Genomic DNA, 21,078 nt, shown 5'->3' with positions numbered 1-21,078 from the left:
CCAGTGCATTCTCAGAATTGCCAAAGTTTGCCAAATTTTACAGAACAAGATCATGGATACAAGCAGCAGAAATTAGCTTCCTCCGAAGGGTGGCTGGCTGGCCTCTCCCTTAGAGATAAGGTGAGAAGTTCAGCTATTTGGGAGGGGCTCAGAGTAGAGCCGCTGCTCCTCCACATCGAAAGGAGCCAGTTGAGGTGGTTCAGGCATCTGACAAGGATGCTTCCTGGACGCCTCCTGGGTGAGGTGTTCGGGGCATGTCCCACCGGGAGGAGGCCCCGGGGCAGACCCAGGACCTGCTGGAGAGATTATATCTCTTGGCTGGCCTGGGAACGCTTTGGAGGTGGCTAGGGAGAGGGAGGTCTGGGCTTCTCTGCTTAGACTGCTGCCCCTGCGACCCGGCCCCAAATAAGCGTAAGAAGACCGATGGATGGTTGGCTACTCCTAGCCATATTAAAGGAAGTAATAATTATTTTTTTAATGGGTTGAACCTTTCAAAATCTACCAGCTGTCATATGTATAACATTAACAAAGCTAGAGTGATTTACAATTGTTGAATACCAAATACAAATGTGGAATATTCTAATCTAATTATAACAGAGAAAAATACAAAACAAAGTTGTGAAATCTTGACTCTTTCCAGCATAAAGGCAAGTGCTATTATGCTAAATTGTTTTCTTCCTCTTATCTCTTACTTCCTTCCCATCCAGGTCTCCACCCTTCTCTCTACCTCCCCAATCTTCCTTCCCGGTAAAAGTGTGTGGGATACAGGAAGCTCTGCGTTTTGCATATAAGCTCATTATTGTGACTGACAAGGAACTTACACTGTTCCCGCAGTGCTGCACTGTACTTACAGTCTTTTTCTTCTGCAGAAGACTGGATGGCATTGTTGTTGCTTGGACTTGTTTAGTGTATGGCAGTTGCATAATTTTTCTTTCTTTATTAATTTACCCATGTGTCTCTGTTGGTCATCACATGCTGAGGCAGTTTAAAACTAAGCTAAAATTTAAATATATGTGAAGTTGTACACATTTTTCAGACTGGTCTTTTTTGGACCCCAGTTAGTTGTGTGGGAAAATCCCAGTAGATCAGCAGTTTCTGAAAAACCCAGACCCGCCTGTCCCAGACCTTGAGTATTGGTAGTTGGAGGCCACAGCAGATTTTAGCACAGACAGGACTGGAGACTATTTGGGAGATTCGTCCACATTTTGTGCTGCTGATATCACAATAATGATGACATTAATCTGTTTAGAACGAAGACATTGTGAAGTGAACTTTTAAATGCCCTTTAAAATAGTTTTTGTATTTTCCAGTAAAGGAAATCATTGGAGACCAATGATACAATTTGAAGGGACAGAAAGACTGAATGTATCTGCTTTTAACCTTATCAGCCAAGATGCAAATGAACTACTTAATGCTCTTATTGCAGTTTAGATTAACAGACAGTAACAAATATGTGTTATGTGTTACTATGTGTGTACAGACACGGCTATACTGACTTTATGTATCCGTGTCTGTTTTCTAGACTGTGGGTTAACTTTCATCAAGTCCAAACCTTTTAAATCATCGCAGTCTCAGTTTTGAGTTATTCTATGTGAAGCAGCTCGGTGAGTCATGTTAATACAGACAGGATGTCAGTAGACTGCAATAGGCAAATAAGTGCCATCATTCCTTTGTTACACCACTGACTGATTGACTCTTATGGAAAGTTGCCTCTGGTATTTAACCTACACTATGCTAATAAGCACAAATGGCTTGTGGCAACTTAGCCAAAGGAACTACTCTACAAATACCTTCAACCCAATAACATGCAGAGTTCTTGCAGACAGCTCACCATTTTAGTGATAGAGATAAATATTGGTGGTTTTGGAGTGCTTTTGCATAGACTGGATGTCATTATGAGTGAGCTCTGGCACAGTCACTTCTTCAAGAATAATATGCAGTGGTTTTTGTGTGCTATGCATTCACATGTAAAAGAAAACATACATACTTGTACTTTTTTTTTTTTTTTTTTTAAACATGCTGTTGTCTACACCAGCCATTACCATATCATGACGCCTATTTCTTCAATTCTCTGAATTTGAAGTCTGAAGCTTTTTAGTAAGTTTGCTCCTGACTGGGTAGTTATTTTCTTCCAGTTGTCTGAATACAGCCTTTGTTAGGCAATCCGTAGAACATGAACATGAGCTCAGCTTAAGTACAGGAAAACTCTTTGTTATTAATGACACCTTTATAATCCGACACCAGATGCCCCCACACTAAGCTTTTAGACAACAACAATATGTAATATATATGTGCTATTCCTGTTTAATGATGTATTGCTAACCTAAATCAGCATCATTTGACTTTAAACAACTCCAATTCCATAAAAGTTGGGACGCTGTGTAAAAATATACACTATGTTGCCAAAAGCATTCGCTTGTCTGCCATTATTCTCAAATTGTTCCACAATTTGTAAATGTTTCTTCCTAGTATCATTTACTGTAATCTTCCAGTCTTTTACTGATGCCATTCCAAATTTCTTCAGACATGTTGATCATCATTAAATTTAAACTGAGGTAATATTTTCTGTTTAAACATCAGATACTTTTTCTATTTTCTATTTGGAATAAAATATGCATTTGTAAGATTTGCAAATCATTGCATTGTTTTCATTATCTGTGTGTAAAATAAATGATTAAAATACGCATAAAATATTTGTCAAAAAAGTGTTGCCACAATAATAAGAAAAACAGTTTTGCCTCTTTTGGTGATCTGTCCAATTAAGTTCACTAATTAAATACGGTGGGGTTAATCCTCCATTTCTCTGTGTGCACACAGTTCGCAGTGACTCAGAGCGCTGGTATAACCTTTCTCTTCACTCTGTGAGTGCAAAATAAAGCCCCCTTTTCTCCCTTTCTATCATTCACTGTATTTATACATAAACCAGCTACCTCCACCTGTTTGTCTAGCTCTACCATACAGCTAGCATCATAGTCATAACATCATAACATTAAAGTAGTTCACTAGCTGGGCCCACGTCCTCATTTTAGGTTTGACAGCGTTTTAGTAGGTAAAGGTGAATGCTTGGACATGAATTGAGCTGTGGTTTGGGGAAGGCCTCGAAGGGGACTGACGACAGCTCCCGGGCCTGGCAGATCCCCATGTACTAAATAGGAGTGAAGAAGTTAAAGAATTGAGAACAAGGAGGGAGGGAGGGTGGGGCACATAAACGAGAATGAACAGCTTGCAGAACTGGGGGAACTTATATAGATGACAACTGGAAGGAGTGTGTTTGGAGGCGTGGTCCCGCTCCTGAAATTCTGATACATAATCTCCAAGTAAAGGCCAATCCACATCATCCCTTTCACAGCTATTTCGTTTAACGGCTCCTCTGGTAGGAAGTTTTCACTGTCAGCATATATCAGAACATGGCAAACATTAGCATTAACAGTCTTTACAGTCTAGAACAGCTTATTTTCATCATTTATTCCTTTGCTTTAAGAGCTGTCTCCGGGGTGAACGCTACTGTAGAGTTTAGTCATTTGGTCCTGCTTTCGTTGCTTCCGAGCAAACATTCTATCAGAGAGGTTTTGCTGATGGCAGTAAGTTTTTCACAACACTTTCCTTTCTTAACTTCCCAATTGACTAGGATATCTCTGTCATTCCCCATCTGCTTTTCCATCGTCATCCTGTCTTGTGCTCCAACAGAATTGGTATTACATAGAATTTGTTCCATCATGTGAAAACTAATTATAAAATTTTGAGCCAATCTCAAAAACTGAATGCAGGGCTTTTTTTGGGATACATCACATTCATTATTTCTTCTGATTGTGTTGATAGCATTAGCTATTCCTGGATATTTGTAAACTATCTTAATTTATGATGAGTACCTACTAGAGGGATGGAAAAAACTGCCTTTGCTGATTCGGCAATACCTCACTCATTCTCTCATTATTACACTTGTGAATCTGTGGACTAGGAGAGATGGAGAGACTAGAGTGAGAGGGATAAAAAAGAGAAAGGTAGAATAATGTTAAAATAGAGGAGAGAGAGAAGAAAGGCCCAAGACAGACCCAAAAATAAAGGAAGAGCACTAATGAATACGCTCAGGTTTGCTCAGTTGCTGTGACAACGCAGTGGCTTCAAGCCGCAAGAAAGCACATCTAATGAACACACACACACACACACACACACACACACACACACACACACACACACACACACACACACACACACACACACACACACACACACAAGAACACAAGAACACAGTACATCCCCTCAAGCTATTGTCATCTGCATGGGTTTCCAGTCATCCAAAACCCATCAAACACAACACACTCCATTGAGAACAAAAATGGCACGTGTCCATGTGCCTGCTTGTGAATGTGTGCAGTGAAAACTACCAAGTGCATATGCCAACATAAAGAAATACAGCCAAAGCTTTTAACCAAATCAGTCAGGACCAACATGCTGTGAGCGTGCCAGTCAGTGTGAACTGAACAGTTTTCGAAGGGGAAAGAAGAGCTCTCAAAAAAGGATTTAAAAAGCACCACAATGCAGCAGATCCTCATGCATCAGGACCTTAGGCAATCATGCTGACAGGCACAGTATGCAACACAGTGAAATATAGTTTCTAAAAGCGTGTAACTCATAATGTGTGATTCTGTCTGAATGTATGAAATAAGAAGCTGTCGCCTAAGGCACTTGGCAGGAATTTCCTCTCCTGCTGCTTCTCTTTGCCTTAGTTCTCTAGCCAGTGGATAATCGTCAGTCACCTCATATGCTGAATAATGGTTAGACAAAATTATGATCAATGTGTTGACAGATTAAATACATTTGTTACTCTATGGATTTTACCACTTTTTTGAGGTGGATATCTCTGCTTGTATTAGGCCTCTGTGCCCATTAAAGGCTTTATACTATGATTCATGACTTTTTTTTATCATGCACCAAGGTCACTAATGGCAGTGTAGGCAATGGATTTAGTTAAAAACAACCCCTTTTATAGAGTTTCCACCTTAAGACTGAAGATTCAACAGTCTTTATTGTTATTATGCTATCATAACAAAATCCTAGCAATATTGTCTCACATGGTGCGTAAGATTTATATACAAAAAGGGACAATGTGTAATCTTACAGTAGCGGCTTTTCAACCACAGAATAAGCCTGCCCTATACAGCATACCACTGGTTTATTGTCCTTCTGGAAATTAATTGACAATACGGAATTTGACAATCGTAATTTATAAAATATGCAGTTATTTAACAGAATAAAAAAAAATAACAGTGACTAAGGAAAAGTGTTTTACTAAGTTCATTCTATACAACTACACTTGTTTTTGCAACTGCAACACATAAACCCCCTGCTAGCCCTTTTAGATCCACAAGCTACATCCATTTTTTTTAAACAGCCTATGGTGTCCAGCAGCCTTCACTGTTACCTGCACAGTATATCACAGCTCCAAGCACAGCATGTCTGGATGTCTGTGTAAGTATGTCAGTGTGTTTATCCATCTCAGCATATGATCTGTAGGGGAAAATGTCCTCCCCGGGGACTAGTGCAGGAGCTGGGTGCTGGGGTTAACAACAATGATGATCAAGATCAGCTGTTCAGCCAGTGAACCTCCAGCATGACACAAACATATGCACAAACGCACGCTTGCATGCACAAATTCAAACAGTATGTGGTTTGCGTTTCAGAGAGGTGGAGGGAGAAACAGATGCCAAACTGAAGCTGGGAGGAGTTCTCTCAACCTCATACTGAGCCCTCAAGGCACACAAAACCTGAAACAGACAGCACAGCTCTGCAAAACACAATGCAGAACCTTTCAATGTGTGTCTCCCATTTGATTTCAGTACATTGTGAGGAAAGATAATAAACAAAGCATCCTTGTTCAAATTGAAAAATTAATTTAAAACCTGTAAAACAGTGGTGCACAACCCTGGAAACCAAAAAATATATTGTACACATGCTCTGACAGGCACTGGCGACTATGGGACAACATATAGGCAGGTGTGTGGCTTCCCAAATCTATTCCAATCTGCTGAATTTATCACATGTGGACATCCATGAAGTTGTAGATAAATCTGACAAATGATTGGTGGAAACAGGATGCACCTGAGCTTAGTTTAGAGCACAGGTGTCAAACTCCAGGCCTCAAGGGCCGGTGTCCTGCAGGTTTTAGATGTGTCCTTGATCCAACACAGCTGATAGAAATTGCTAAATGACCTCTTCAGCATGTGTTGAAGTTCTCCAGAGACCTGGTAATGAATTAATTATTTGATTCAGGTGTTGCGATCCAAGGTGATATCTAAAACCTGCAGGACACTGGCCCTCGAGGCCTGGAGTTCGACACCTCTGGTTTAGAGTGTCATGGCAAAGGCTTTGAATACTTATGTACACAATTTATTTTTGCTTTCTATTTTCAATAAATATGTAAGAATTTCAAGCAAAGGTTTTTCACTGTGTCATCAGGGGGTATTGTGTGTAGAATTTCGGGGGGAAAATGAATTGATTCCATTTTGGAATAAAGCTGTTACATGAAAAAAAGGTGGAACAAGTCAAGCGCTGTGAATACTTTCCGGATACATTGTATCAGATGTCACCTGAAAACGGAATTTTCACTGCAAGATGCATTTCTTCTTTCCCTCTTATTCTATGCACTTCCCTACCAGTCTCCAATCTGCTTTGTTTCTGACCATGTATAGGACTTGCACAAGATGAATGAAATTTGTTGTTCACTGCTTACCTTCCTCAGCAGGTTGCAGATCCTCTCGATGTTTCGCAGTCTCTCCCTCTGTAAGAGGAGCAAACAGAAAAGTTATGATGAAAGATGAAACTACAGAAATACTGCACATTTGTCCTTGCACTGTTAAGTTGCCCTTCTTTTGAGAGCCAGTGCTGAAGGTGAAAAATCAATGGTTATCCCAATTTTGCTACTGCACAGAATTAGTAACGACCTTTAAAAAGTTGACTAAAATTTTGAGATAATGTGGAGAAGCACGGTGGCGTGGTGATTAGCACTGTTCCCTCAGAGCAAGAAGGTCCATTAGGGACTTTCTGTGTTGAGTTTGCATGTTCTTGTTTGTCTGTCTGGGTTTTCTCCAGGTACTCCAGCTTCCCCCTAAAGTCTTTGGACTGCAGTTAGGGGTTAGGTTAACTGGTTATTCTAAATGGCCCATCTGTGTTAGCCCTGTGACAGACTGACAGTCTTTCCAGGGTGTACCCTGCCTCTTGCCTTATCACAGGTGTGATAGGTTCCAGCCCAGCCCACGACCCTGAATTGGATAAGCGGAAGAGGATGGACGGATGACTGAATTAAGATGTGCTCATTTTCCTTCAACAGAAAAATCTGTTGGAGAAAATTATTGGTCAATGAATTTAACACTTGTGTTGAAGAGAAAGCTGAAGACAAAGTTTTCAATTCACTTATTTCTAATTGCTTCCTCCATCTAGCCTTACCCTAAGAGTATAGTAGATAACTCACTCATTCAGGATCAGAGGAGAGTCACTGATCCCCCAAATCGAAAGCAGAATGTCTCCTGGAAGCTCTCATGTGTTTCAGTCATGTAAAACTGGGAGAAGACCCCAGGGCAGTCCTGGATATAGTGGACAAATTATGTCTTTTATTTGACCTGGGTATCCACCCTGGAAGAACTGGAGGAAGTCTGTGCATTTTGGCTTCAGTTGATGCTCCTGTGATACGTGGTAGTGGTGGGTAACATATAAATTCTGAAAACATTTGAATTTTATCTACTCAAAAAATATATCACAGTCTTAAAGTACTTGTACCCAGTTGAACATTTAGGAAACATCTGGTCTGGGGATCAGGTTCTCCTGCACTATGGTCATTTTTTCTCCACATTGGTAGAGAAAGTTATTCATTCATACATAGCTGATTTGTGGAGCTTTCTCCCAGCAGTAACGGTGGCTGCTACTTGTTTATATAAGTTTTAATATTTGAGTGTTCTCAGCTTGTATATTAAGCTGTAAGATGCTTAAATCAGCACTCACAACAATGCTGACTCTAAAAGCAGCTATTTCACCACTGCTTTTAACATCATGATCAAATATTAATCAATTCCTATGGATGACGCAACCTGCATTTGACTGGCGGTGCTGCAAGTCCACAGGGGGGCAATGCAAAATACCGACTGCTTATAAATCATGTATTGACCCGAGTGTCAGCCCGCTTGTGCTTGTGGACAGTCATTTTGAGTTTATCTGTGCGCCTCATAAACCGCCTGCAAATGTCAACAACAGAGGCTCTGTGGGAATGACGAAGTATATGAAAAAATATTTATCCACGTGCAGAACATCAAAGGTAGCATGTCAAAAGCTGAACCGATATTTAGTTACCACATAAGAAAAATGGTAATAAAATGCATGAAAATGAGCTGAAATAACTGGAGTGAAAAGACACTCGGGTGCCTATGAATACAGCGTTTATGAACATTGCTCTGCAGCGCTGCTTATTGTCATCCTTCCTCACATACTGAAAGCCACAGGCAGTCTCTGCATCTGTTTACAGCATAGTTTGACCTAAATTTAAGCCCTTTGCGGTTTTTAACCTACCTGCACATTTTTTATACCACATTTTTTAATGCTTACTGCAGGCGGGGAGCAGAAGAATTCGATTTTTCTGCAAAAATGTGTCAGCGAGAATCCTTCCCTGTGTGTGTGTGTCAGAGACAGAAGCAGGCTCTCATTGGAAAGACATAGGCTTAGAGAGACAAGATGCTGTGTGTGTGTGTGTGTGTGTGTGTGTGTGTGTGTGTGTGTGTGTGTGTGTGTGTGTGCATGCGCAGAGGCAGTGAGAAGTGGCTTCTGTCCGTTCTGGCAGTGAGTTACTTCAAACACACAGCAACACCATGAAATATGATTTGTATTCAGCCCGAGGCTTAACTTTGATTCTTATATTCACTGTAATTTAAAAGTGTTGAACTTTCATTTTGTGAATATAATTTTAGTTCAGAACGTAAGCTATTCATTAGTAACAACAACATTATTAATAGTATTCTTATTGTTATTATGAATTGTTTATTATAAGAATATAGTCAATGAACAGAAAAAGTGAAATCACTGTAGCTAGATTTGTTGGTAATTTACCAGGTTCAGTACTATTGTATGTATTAATCCAGTTTCCCATTTCATTAAGCAAGTCACTCTGACATGAGCTCCATATACTTAAAATATGCCAGTGATATCTCATATGTATCAACATCATATCAACATGTAAAAAATTCTGTGTTATGAGATATTTGACGTAACTATTGCTGTCCAGTGCCAGGACTTAGCTACCTTCTTGACACTAAAACTTTGGCAATGCCTAGTCTGTAACTGGTTTCATACTAGGGCTGTTCGATATAAGGATATATATCGGATGACGATATAAAAACGTCTATCGTTTCATTTTACACTATCGTTTGTTTCGTGGTGTCGCAAAATAAACTGTTTACGGCAATATTTTTTCATCGTTTTGATGGTCACTGTAGTGGCTATATTGATTTCTTAAAGTTCTCTCTTTCTCTTATATTTTATACAACCACACGGACAAGCGCCTGTTTTTATGCATTGTCGTTAGCAACAACGACGGTAAAACCATCGCATGTCCGGTTGTTTATTTTCCACATAAATCTTTCACAATAAAGCTCAAGATCCTGTTGAGACTTTTCAACATAAACTGAATCATGTGAAAGAGTCTGCAGAGTATTTACGGATGAGAAGCAAAAAAGAGCCGTCAGTTGCTAAAAAATAAACCTTAGACTTAAATGTTAGAACAGGCTTTTCCCCGCAGCACGCTGTGTAATAAATACTCACAAAGAAAACGGCGGCCGTTACAACTTATGTCTAAAAATGCATCCTTTAATGCATCCGTTAAAACACTCGACTCCAGGTACACGACACCCAGCTGGGAACACTTCACGCAAGTCGACCCGCCCGAGATTCACAGAATTTACAGAAAACGTTAAATCGTTGTGATTTATATCGTTATCGGGATGATAGATGTCTTATATCGGGATATGAGATTTTGGTCATATCGCACAGCCCTATTTCATACATTTCCACTGGAAAAAACTGAACAAAAAAAAAAAACCCTAGCCAGTACCAGAACCCTTGTTTTACAAGTCACAACCAAACTGCCGAAAACAAAGTTGCAATCAATGGCTATTGAGGGTGCTACTATGAAATTCACAAATGATGCACAGATGCCTTCAGATTCAGTCTGCCATGACTTTTTTCCATGAAAAACAATTGAACTTTCATCACTTTGGTTACATTCTTTCACCCATACATAGTGCATACCTTTCTTCTCTTACTTCTCTCTATCTCTTAATAAGACCTCAGAGGATGATCCTCAAAGACCTGATCGATGACAGTCAAATGCAGCTGTGTCACCAATTGGTCCCTCATTGTCACACTGATGTATTGTGGGAAAGCTATGGTCTTGTCTGAACTTCTTGATTCAGGTCATTTATCGAACAAACCACGCAAGAACCCACTGATAGGAGTGTACATTTATTTTATCATATCGCAGACCTTAAAATAAATTGTCGTTATGAGATAATACATTACTCTGTGAGTGGATCTGGCTCACTGGTATTTGAAGGTAAGAAGCAGAAATGTTGTTCTAACTCTGAACACCAATATATCATTTCCTACAACTGATGAGGATGTAAACATGAATATTTGATTATTATTTTTAAGAAGTACAGACTGCAACAGAGGTTCCTTCTGGAAAATGATTAATTTATGTCTGCGCTGTAAATAATGAAACCAGAGGTTCCTGGGTTGGAGGCTGCAAACAGCTCTGAGGTAACACCACTGCAAGAACAGCGAAAGATGAGAGTGTAGGACATAAATAAAACATGGTGGGAAAATGAAGGTGGCCACTGTATCTCTTTATAGCATTTAGGTGTTAAGAACCTCATTCCCAAAAAGATTAATGGGACTTTACCTCTACAGATAGATGCTATTTATACTCATAATTATTTGACTACTCTTAGAAAAACTCTCCAAAATCTGCTCTGAATGAACTCTTCAGAGTTTATACATCAATTTAATTCAATTCAATTTCAATCAATTTTATTTACAGCGCCAAATCAAAACAACAGTCGCCTCAAGGCGCTTTATAAGGTAGATCCTACAATAATACATACAGAGAAAAACCCAGCAATCATATGACACTCTATGAGCAAGCACTTTGGCAACAGTGGGAAGGAGAAACTCCCTTTTAAAAGGAAGAAATCTCTGGCAGAACCAGGCTCAGGGAGGGGTGGTCATCTGCTGCGACCGGTTGGGGTGAGAATTTAACATCAATCTGATTCTGGAAATTAAAAGATCAACAATTCTGGAGTGGCTGCAGCTGAGGAGATCCACTGATTGGAAGGTTGGTGGTTTGATCCCCACATATCCTTGGGCAAGATACAAACCCCAAGTTGCTCTCCGATACATCCATCAGATTATGAATATGTGTGAATGTTAGATAGAAAGTACTTAGAAAAAGCATGGATAAATGAAGCAAGTTGTATAAAGCACTTCGAGTGCTGAAGTGCTTAATAAGAATCAGTCCATTTAACGTGTCTAGGTCTTTGTCATTATCTTGCTGAAATACGCAAGCCTTTCCCCAAAAAGATCTGCATGGGAGCATATTTCTCTAAAAACTGTATATGCCTTTCAGCATTGATGTGCCCTCCAGATGTGCAAGCTGGCAGTTCTATAGGCACTAATGCATCCCCATAACATCAGTGATGGAGGCTTTTGAACTGAACACTGCTAACAAACTGATTGGTCTTTCTCCCTCATAGTCTGGAGGAAAAGAGATCGTCCTTGTCTTTGAAAAAGAATTTTACATTTTGATTCTTCTGAACCACAGAAATGTTTGCACTTTGCCTCAAACCTGTTTAAATGAGCTTTGGCACAGAGAAGATGGTGATGTTTCTGGATCATGTTCACCAATAGGTTTTTCTTTCCTTGATGGAACTTTAACCCATACTTGTGGATGGTATGGTAAATGACTTTGGAAGTGATCCTGAGTCCATGCAGTGATTTCCATGACAGAATGATTCCTATTAATAATGCAGTGCTGGGTGAGGACATGAAGATTACGGTCATCCAATAGTGATTTTCAGCCATGTCCCTTTCAGGCTTTTAACATCCATGAGATCAACAGTAACCAGGTGAGGGTTAGGGCTGAGTTTGTTTTAACCTTACATGACTCCAATTCACGGGGCCATGTCAATGCCAAGATATTCAGAGTGTTCATATTTTTACATTCAGGAATATTATTCTGAAATTCATCCACAATTTGTAGAGTTAGTTTACTGCAGATTGATGAAACTTGGGGAAAAACTTTCCATCTATACTTCTGAGAAATGCTGAGATGCTAAGAAATTAATAAAGTTGTGTCTAAGAATCTAGATTACTCACTGATGCTTATCAAATAAACACCAGGACTTTAGACCCTACTGGACAACGAGGGTCTGAAGGATCTTCCAGGAATGATGACACTATATTCCGGAGGACTGGTTGGTGATAATTTGATACCTGCTGATCTCTAATCTTGAACGTAACCTGCTCTCAAATAGGTCTGCACTACAACTTACCTTTTCATAATAATGAAAATGCCGGAAGTTGCCTGGATGAGACAAAATCCCAGTTGATTGCAAAGTCCACTGGTGGACGTTAACAGGTTAATGGTGGTTAGTAAATGGCTTCTAGATACAGTATCACCACCGTCTATGGTAGTAGTGTGTTATCTTCCAGATACAGGCAAAAGCATGGAGGAATGTACTTTTTAAAGGATTTAAAGGAAACTTTAAATATAAATTACATTTTATAGAGAGATATAGAGATTATAGAAAATTAATTTAGAAATTTAAAATATAAGATAAAGATGTTTTAGCTGAGGGAACTTTAACTCTGAGGATATGCTGAAAAGTTCTGGGTAAGAATTTATATTAACAGACAATTTGAACTCTCGCTCTGTCCTCTGATGTGACCTCAATCACTAGACTTAGAGACAGTTGCACATAGTCCTATCTTTCTGACATAAACAAGCCACAGCAGCCATGACGGACTCTGTCTGATAGCCAATTATCTCCACTGCTAATGTCCGAGACTGAGCATCTCATCAGGGACCAGTCCAATTCACTTCTGCACCGTCTCCCCTTGCCTTCATCTCCTGCCGGGTGTGAAAGACAAATATATTCTGCTATTATATGTTCAGTAATGTGTGTTTGTGGGTGTATGTGTGCACCCCCCACCCCCCCAAAACTGTCTACTCATTTGCAAGCAATTAGGCTGATGCCTCTTTGAAATGTTACTTTGGTTGACAAGCAAGCGAGCAGCATGGAAGTATAAACAGGAAATGAAAAAGAAGGGGAGAGTGGGTTGGAGAGGGATAGATGGAGTGGGGAAATTAAAGTTACCTTCATTTTAAGAGGCAGAGCAGTTTAAGGTCACCAGTGACCTGTTTAGCGTAAGGGTCCTAGTTACATCACAGCTACCCCTTTATATGTATTATTCACCTATTTTTCATACTTAAAGGGAACATCTTCTAGTTTCTAACCATGACTTAACCACACCCTAAAATGGTTTGCTTGTAGCCTGAAGGATGTTAAAAGGACCTGCCTAGCGTACACTTAATAAACTGATGGAGTTTGTTCATAATGTTTAAATTCTGCAAAATGATGTCACTAGGTGTCGAAAGGTGACAGGCAAAGGAGACAAAGTGTTGGATAGGTTGCGGTAGCATTTAAAGAAGTTTGAAGAGGCTATAGAAGCTGTCATCAGTTTTGCCTGCATGCTTGGTGTGATGCTGACGCTGAGCAAAAAATGAATATTGGAAACACTCAAAAGCCACAAAATCCCAGTTTCTCTTTTTGTCATCTCTCTTCTCACTTATCACTCTGATGTCAACTCAGACAATTTTATCAGTGCCGCTGGCTACAGGTTCATCCCTTTATAATAAAGTGGATGGGAATATGGTGGCACGAGGAGCCTCGCTATAGTCAGTCATATAGGCATCAGAGGTCACAAGGAGGAAATTCCACTTAAGGCAACAATGTAATGAATAGTAAAATGTGTTTTCCTCAAAGGACATCTGTGTTTGTGTGCATCGGTGTGCGCACCACTGAAATGTGTGAACTCCTAACAGCCATGCAAAGCAAGCTGTTTTTTAGGATTGTGTAGAACAGAATATGTTCTTGTGTGATAATATGTACTCCAGTGAACATTAAATCTTTACAATGTAGTGTTCTGCTCTGGCATTCATGTGGATGTTGCTTTGACTCTGAATACCCATCGAAGCATTGCCTGCAAGAGGTGTTTTTTCATGCAAAAAACTTGCAACTTGCACATTCAGGTTTGTTGTTGGGACTGTACAATAAAGCAACATCTGAAAATACCCATATTAATTGACACCACTGTAGGCCCACATTAACTTGATCCTTACTTGAAAATGCTTTCTCACATGGAGTTCTTGCACAATGCAGTAAAAGATTTAAAAGATCTCTATTTGACCTATTTGATCTCTATTTAAAATAGTTTGTTACTCTCTAAAAAAAAAGCCCTCCACAAAGCTAGAACATCTTACTATTTGTCACTGGTCAAGGAAAACAGGAACAACCCTGGAGTCAAAGATCTGTTGAGCCAATTATTTCTTTGATCTGAACTAGTATTCCAAAAATGTTGATTCTGTTCATCTGGACATAACATTTTCAGTGGAGAAACTTTTCGTCGCTCATACAAGTGACTTCTTCAGTCTCAGCTGTCTGCAGGTCAGCTAATTCAATAAAATCCTAATTCTGGTCTTCCATTTTCACGAGCTATCCTGATTGAAAAACAGCCATAAAATGATAAAAACACACGTACAAATTCTGGAAAAAAACTTTAGAAACCCACTCAGAACATCTGCCTCCAGTAAAAAACAGTCCATATGTTTTATGGGTAAAAACCAGTCCTCCATGTGATGTGACATTTTTCATAAATTTATTCCTCCAAGTTGCCTAGATTGCTACTCCATATTTGAGTGTGTGTGTGTGTGTGCGTGTGTGTGTGGCAGTTAGAGGGGAAACAACAAGAGAGCAACTTTTACATAAAGTTTACTGTGCAGCAGGGATGGATTGACAGTGATGCCGAGAGATAGCACCTGACCATGTGTCTGCATGAACAATGTGCCCAGTGTGAGGTTCCTCCCTCAGGGAGCAGGCTGACAGCAACTGCTAATTAGACTTGCTGGTTTCAAGCAAGAAAGATGGAGACAGACAGAGCGGAAAGAGGAAAAGAAAACTGAGAGACATTATGCAAAAGTTAGGGAGAGACAGATCATATGGACAGTTTCAGTAAGAGGCTGTGTGTGTGTTAGAGAGATGGAGGGAAAATTGTGGCTGTTCAGAAGGAAACCATCAAATTGCCAGAAAGGTAAATGAGAGAATGTTTTCTTATTGTATACCAAAAACCAAGATGTGCAAAATATGTGGGAAATTTGGTATTCTTAGTCCTTTTAATGGAAAAAAAACCAATTTATGTGTACTGTGTAAGTTATTCAGTAAAAATTCTATTATGTCTTATTGTAATTTCAACCTTTCAGTTAAGGCTTACATGGCCTAGTTAAATTTATTAGTGTGCACACTCACACTATATCCTTGTGGGGACATCTCATTGATATAATGCTTTCCCTAACTCTAACCTAACCATAACCTAACTGAAACTTTGACACTCAAACAACATTTTGAGTCTCATAAATGCCTTCAAACTTGTGGGGACCGGGATTTTAGTCACCCATAAGGGCTGTTGGTCCCCACAAGTATCGTAAACCTCCAATTTTTGGTCCCCAGAAAGAAATTAATACACACACTACACACAAAGAAAGAAAGAAAAAGAAAGCACCAGATGTCATACAGTGGCTCTTTAACACACTTTATCCTGAAAAGAGTTGAATACCCACTTTGCAACCCACTTCCTTTCATCCCCTCCTTTTATGCTGTTCCTGACTTAATCAATTAAATGTAATTTTGAGAGAGTTGCTTTATTTTCTTACAATCTGTTCTGAGGTTTTCCCATTCCCCCAAAATTTCTAAGATTTTCAAGGCCCCTGGGAACCCAGCAGAAAACTAAAACATCAAGTTGAACTTGCCGTAAAAACTTTTACGAGTAGCCAAAACTTTAACAATGCCTTTAATGAATGTGTATTTTGGAAAGAAATCATGCAATTCAAGGCCACATTTTCATGTTAATATTGACTGCAGTGATGCGTTTCATGTAAGAAGGAGGAGGAGAATGGGGGAGGGATGGGTTAAGGAAATGTGGGAGAGTGAGAGAAGAAAGAAAAATGGAAGAGAAAATTAGATGGAACCTTTTGTACCCATTCCCTCGCTGGTTTCTTTGATACGTTCAGCATTGCATAATGATATGCAAATATGACAAAATATGAAAGTGGTACTGAGCGGGGAAATCTGGTCTAATGCACTGTTTTCAGAGTTTTGAAAATGCCTTTCAATCTGAAGAGTCCTTTTCATTTGCCTCTTACGAAATCCTCATTCAGCCAGCTCTCCCCTTTTCTGTCTGCCAGCTTCCATCTCAAACTCTTTCACCCAGTTTGCAAATTTTTTCGGAAGTCTTGCTCTTTCTGCAACTTTTTTCCCCTGCTTCTGACACCCATCCCCAAGCATGTACGTATAGAAGTCAATAGTCCTAAGAAGCTATACAGTCCAGAGCTTTTAAGTCAATGTCACCTTCAGACTCACTGCTGGTGCTGTAGCAGTGTGCATTATTAAGAGCCAGCTGTAAAAGCTCAGAATACTCTGGGGAGAGGGGTTTAGAGCCCTGGAACTGATCCTGAAACAATTTCACCGAGAGTAGGTTTCCCACGCTAACCAACCCCGAAGAACATCTTTCTCTGCAACGTCTCCTGATCGCTTTTGGGAGTGGTAACACTGAATAATTTTATGTTTGGGAGGAAGAAGAAAGAGAAGGGAATGAATTAGATTAAAAAAAGAAATTTATACAAACCAACCAATCGTAAAGCTGCTGCTGGGCGCTGAGGTATGGGCAGAAATCTGTGCCATCAGAAACTGAATTTGAATAAGTTAAATTTGAATTTGAATTGCTCAGATTGAATCTGAATTGTAACTTGAATAAATGCTTTTGAAAACTGAATTTGAATTAGTCTAATTTGAAATTGAATTTATGGTTTGAAAATGATCATCACTAAATTGAAATTGAATTTTATATTTTGAAAATGAATTGATTTGCTTTGAAACGGCATTTTATCCTTTAAAAATTCAGCTCTCGAATAATTTCAGTTTCACTCTCACCATTCAGTTTCAGTTCTACAATTCAATTTCAGTTCCAAAATTCAGTTTTTTGGAACTTACATCCGGTTCCGGTTCAAGCGCAGATTAATAGAACTACGTTTTACTAGCGGACCGAAAGTGTTACTGAAGGGAATCTACAGCATCTTGAGCTGAATTAAGACTTCAGAAGTCATTCGTCATGTCGAATGACCAGCGGATAAACTCTCAGGTTGGTAATAAATGTATTACATGTATAAGAACAAGCGTCATGTTAACAAATGATAGCCGTAAGGTAACTTTTATGCTTATTGTAGCTGTTAGCTAAAAACCCTAATTTAGTGTAGTTTGCCCTGAATTCAGCTTTGACAAACAAATATGATCGACTGTTTCTAGTCGATCTGTTTCTTTCTCAGAGCCCTGTATGCTTGCAGAGACCCCTACAGTAGGGAAACATGCAAAACGCTGTCCAAACCTTTGTATTTGAGCTTTATTTATGTCTTACACAGCATCCCAACTCTTTAGCTAACTTAATAACTTTAGCTAAAGTGAATAGTTAGTCTAATTTATTAGTGCAGCATTACTGGATCACCTCTGTTTGAAGTGATATAATATGATATACAACTATCACTGTGTTTAACTACCATAACAATTCTTAGGGTACTGAGTGCATGCTTAATTAGATTTTTTTTAAACATACTGCTCCATTGCCATGTTTGACAGGCTGAAGTTGTCGGGTCACCTCCTAAATCGACCATCTTTTACAGGTGTTTTGTGCCAGAAATGGAGTGTCCACTGAAGACTGAAGATACTGAATCTCTACGCCTTGCCATTGATCCCTCTTGTGCCTTCATCTAGACAAGAGACATTAACTTAACCACTCTCACATGCTCTGTACCTACATCACCTTCCCTGACAGTCGTAGCTTGGCTCATCTGAGGGTGAAATTATAAGAATGTGTTATTTTGCAAAGTGCTCTCTAGGGTTCCTAAATAAAATATGGCATTGAGGTCATTTTTTTTGAATTAATCCCTTCTTCTGAAATATAAGAACCTCTCCTGGTTTTAATGGCACTTTGGATTTCCTTACTTTCTGTTCCACTTCCAAACCCAAATAGATGCTGACAAGCTGACACAGTAACATGGAAGAGGGAAAGAAGGTGGAAAGGACTACTACAAATAAACCTAATGCCTAACAATGAAAAATGTAAAATAAGAAGATAAAAGATGAAGTAACAAGTTTTTAGTTTTTTGTTTATTCCAAATGATCATCCAGATGTCTGTGACGTGATGACAAACACCATAATGGAAGGCCTTAGTCATCACATGCTTAAACTCATCATATATTTTTGCATATCCTGAACAGGCAGTCAGACATGCTGTAACTGTGGGGTAGAAAACTGCATGAACACCATACGGCAGGGGTCTCAAACTCCAGTCCTCGAGGGCATGGAAAAGTTGCATGACACCGGCCCTCGAGGACTGGAGTTTGAGACCCCTGTCATATGGAATATGACAGGTGTGGTTGAACTGCATGAAGACTCTGAAGTTTCTCTTCTCTTCTGGCAGGACAGGAATGTGGCCTTGTCCTGTGAGCCACCGTAAGGATGTACTTAGAGTAGAACTGGACTGTCACACCGGCCTCAGGCTCTTCACCTTTTCAAAGACAAAGCAGTCATTTAGATAAAATATTAGATATTGTTTACCTGTAAATGCACAAAGAGAATTTAGAAATGTAATTATTGTCAAGAGTGAACAAGCACTGATAGTGTAATCTACAGCTGTGGCCAAACGTTTAGAGAATGAGAAGTGTTGTTTGTTTATTTACAAAGTTTGCTGTTTCAGTGATAGTTGTATATCATATTATATCACTTCAAACGGAGGTGATCCAGTATTGCTGCACTAATAAATTAGACTAACTATTCACTTTAGCTAAAGTTATTAAGTTAGCTAAAGAGTTGGGATGCTGTGTAAGACATAAATAAAGCTCAAACACAAAGGTTTGGACACCGTTTTGCCTGTTTCCCTACTGTAGGGGTCTCTGCAAGCATACAGGGCTCTGACAGGGTCCAAGATGACAACTTTGGAATTCTACTAGAAACAGTCGATCATATTTGTTTGTCAAAGCTGAATTCAGGGCAAACTACGCTAAATTTGCGTTTTTAGCTAACAGCTACAATAAGCATAAAAGTTACCTTACGGCTATCATTTGTTAACATGATGCTTGTTCTTATACATGTAATACATTTATTACCAACCTGAGAGTTTATCCGCTGGTCATTCGACATGACGAATGACTTCTGAAGTCTTAATTCAGCTCAAGATGCTGTAGAATCCCTTCAGTAACACTTTCGGTCCGCTAGTAAAACGTAGTTCCATTAATCTGCACTTGACCCGGAACCGGATGTAAGTTCCAAAAAACTGAATTTTGGAACTGAAATTGAATTGTAGAACTGAAACTGAATGGTGAGAGTGAAACTGAAATTATTCGAGAGCTGAATTTTTAAAGGATAAAATGCAGTTTCAAAGCAAATCAATTCATTTTCAAAATATAAAATTCAATTTCAATTTAGTGATGATCATTTTCAAACCATAAATTCAATTTCAAATTAGACTAATTCAAATTCAGTTTTCAAAAGCATTTATTCAAGTTACAATTTAGATTCAATCTGAGCAATTCAAATTCAAATTTAACTTATTCAAATTCAGTTTCTGATGGCACAGATTTCTGCCCATAGCTGAGTTCCTAAAACTCTTACCCATATAACTAAATCCAAAAGGGCTATCTTTTGAATATATGTTGCCCTACATGAGATTTTATTCCTGCCTATAATTTTCTGCATATATGTGGATGTAAAAAATGATCCCCTTTAATCACAGCATCACAGTAACAAAATTCAAACGCAGCACATTTGTAGGAGAATGAAAGCCTTAAAGGTTAACATAGATGTTTTGTCTGCACACGTCAGTCTCAAGTCAGGAAGTGTATGACCTTTGTGGTCTTTAATCTTGGGATTGGACCAACTTCAAGCTCTTTTTGTGTGTGTTAGTCCAAAAGTCCAAAACAGTTAATGTTTACAGTCAAATCAATTAGTTTCAAACATTGTCAGGGATTGGCTTGCAGCTTCGTGTCTTTGTGTCTCCACGGTTCTCATGAGGGAAGAACCAGTCTGAAATGTGGAGAGCACATCAGACTCAAAAAGCAAGATTTCTATCAGTAACAGTAAAAGTCTCATCTATTCAGTTCAGTTTTAAGTTAAAGCTATCAGTAGTTTGGAGGTATTTTGCGATTGCTGTAACAGTAAGTTCTGGCATGTAGTTTTCAATATTTGCTAAAACTCCACATGGTGCCCAACTGAGCTGATGCAATTAAAAGACTAAGCTGACCTTCTCTGGCATCTTCTTTTACACTATAATATCTTTGGTAACACTTCTTGGGATCATGTGTTTATACACCACTCTGCATTTAGTCACTAGTAATTCTTGTCTTTTCCTGTCTTCCTCCCCTAACCGCCAGCCCATTGTGACGGCTGTCCCTCCCTGAGTCTGGTCATGCCGGAGGTTTCTTCCTGTCAAAAGGGAGTTTTTTTCTTCCCACTGTCACCAAGTGGGTTTTACCTCTCTTATTGATGGGTCTTTACCTTACAATACAAACTACCTTGAGGCAAATACTGGGACTATTGATACTGGTGCTATATAGATCTTTACCCGTTTAACTTCTGCTCAAAAACTAAGGTGTGAGGATCTGCAGTAATAATAAAACTGAGGGCAGGAAAAAAGAGATTCGCACAAATAAGAGCCAT

The 21,078-nt window shown here is 39.2% G+C and overlaps 1 protein-coding gene across 5 annotated transcripts in view; it reads right to left on the bottom strand.

The window, feature by feature from the left end:
• The window catches only part of cnih3 (cornichon family AMPA receptor auxiliary protein 3), an 87,492-nt gene that overhangs the window by 39,437 nt on the left and 26,977 nt on the right, over positions 1-21,078 (bottom strand). For all 5 annotated transcript variants that reach the window (XR_010096373.1, XR_010096374.1, XR_010096375.1 and 2 more), the window contains exon 3: positions 6,731-6,778. Coding sequence is in view for 2 of the 5 variants with exons in the window: in XM_063495845.1 (XP_063351915.1) it covers positions 6,731-6,778 (48 nt within the window). In the remaining 3 variants the exon portion in view is untranslated. The remainder of the gene's footprint in view (positions 1-6,730; positions 6,779-21,078) is intronic.

Source organism: Pelmatolapia mariae, linkage group LG15 (genome assembly GCF_036321145.2).
Source record: "Pelmatolapia mariae isolate MD_Pm_ZW linkage group LG15, Pm_UMD_F_2, whole genome shotgun sequence".
Taxonomy (NCBI): domain Eukaryota; kingdom Metazoa; phylum Chordata; class Actinopteri; order Cichliformes; family Cichlidae; genus Pelmatolapia; species Pelmatolapia mariae.
The sequence above is the reverse complement of the archived record's forward strand: the minus strand, read 5'-3'. Positions and strand labels throughout refer to the sequence as shown.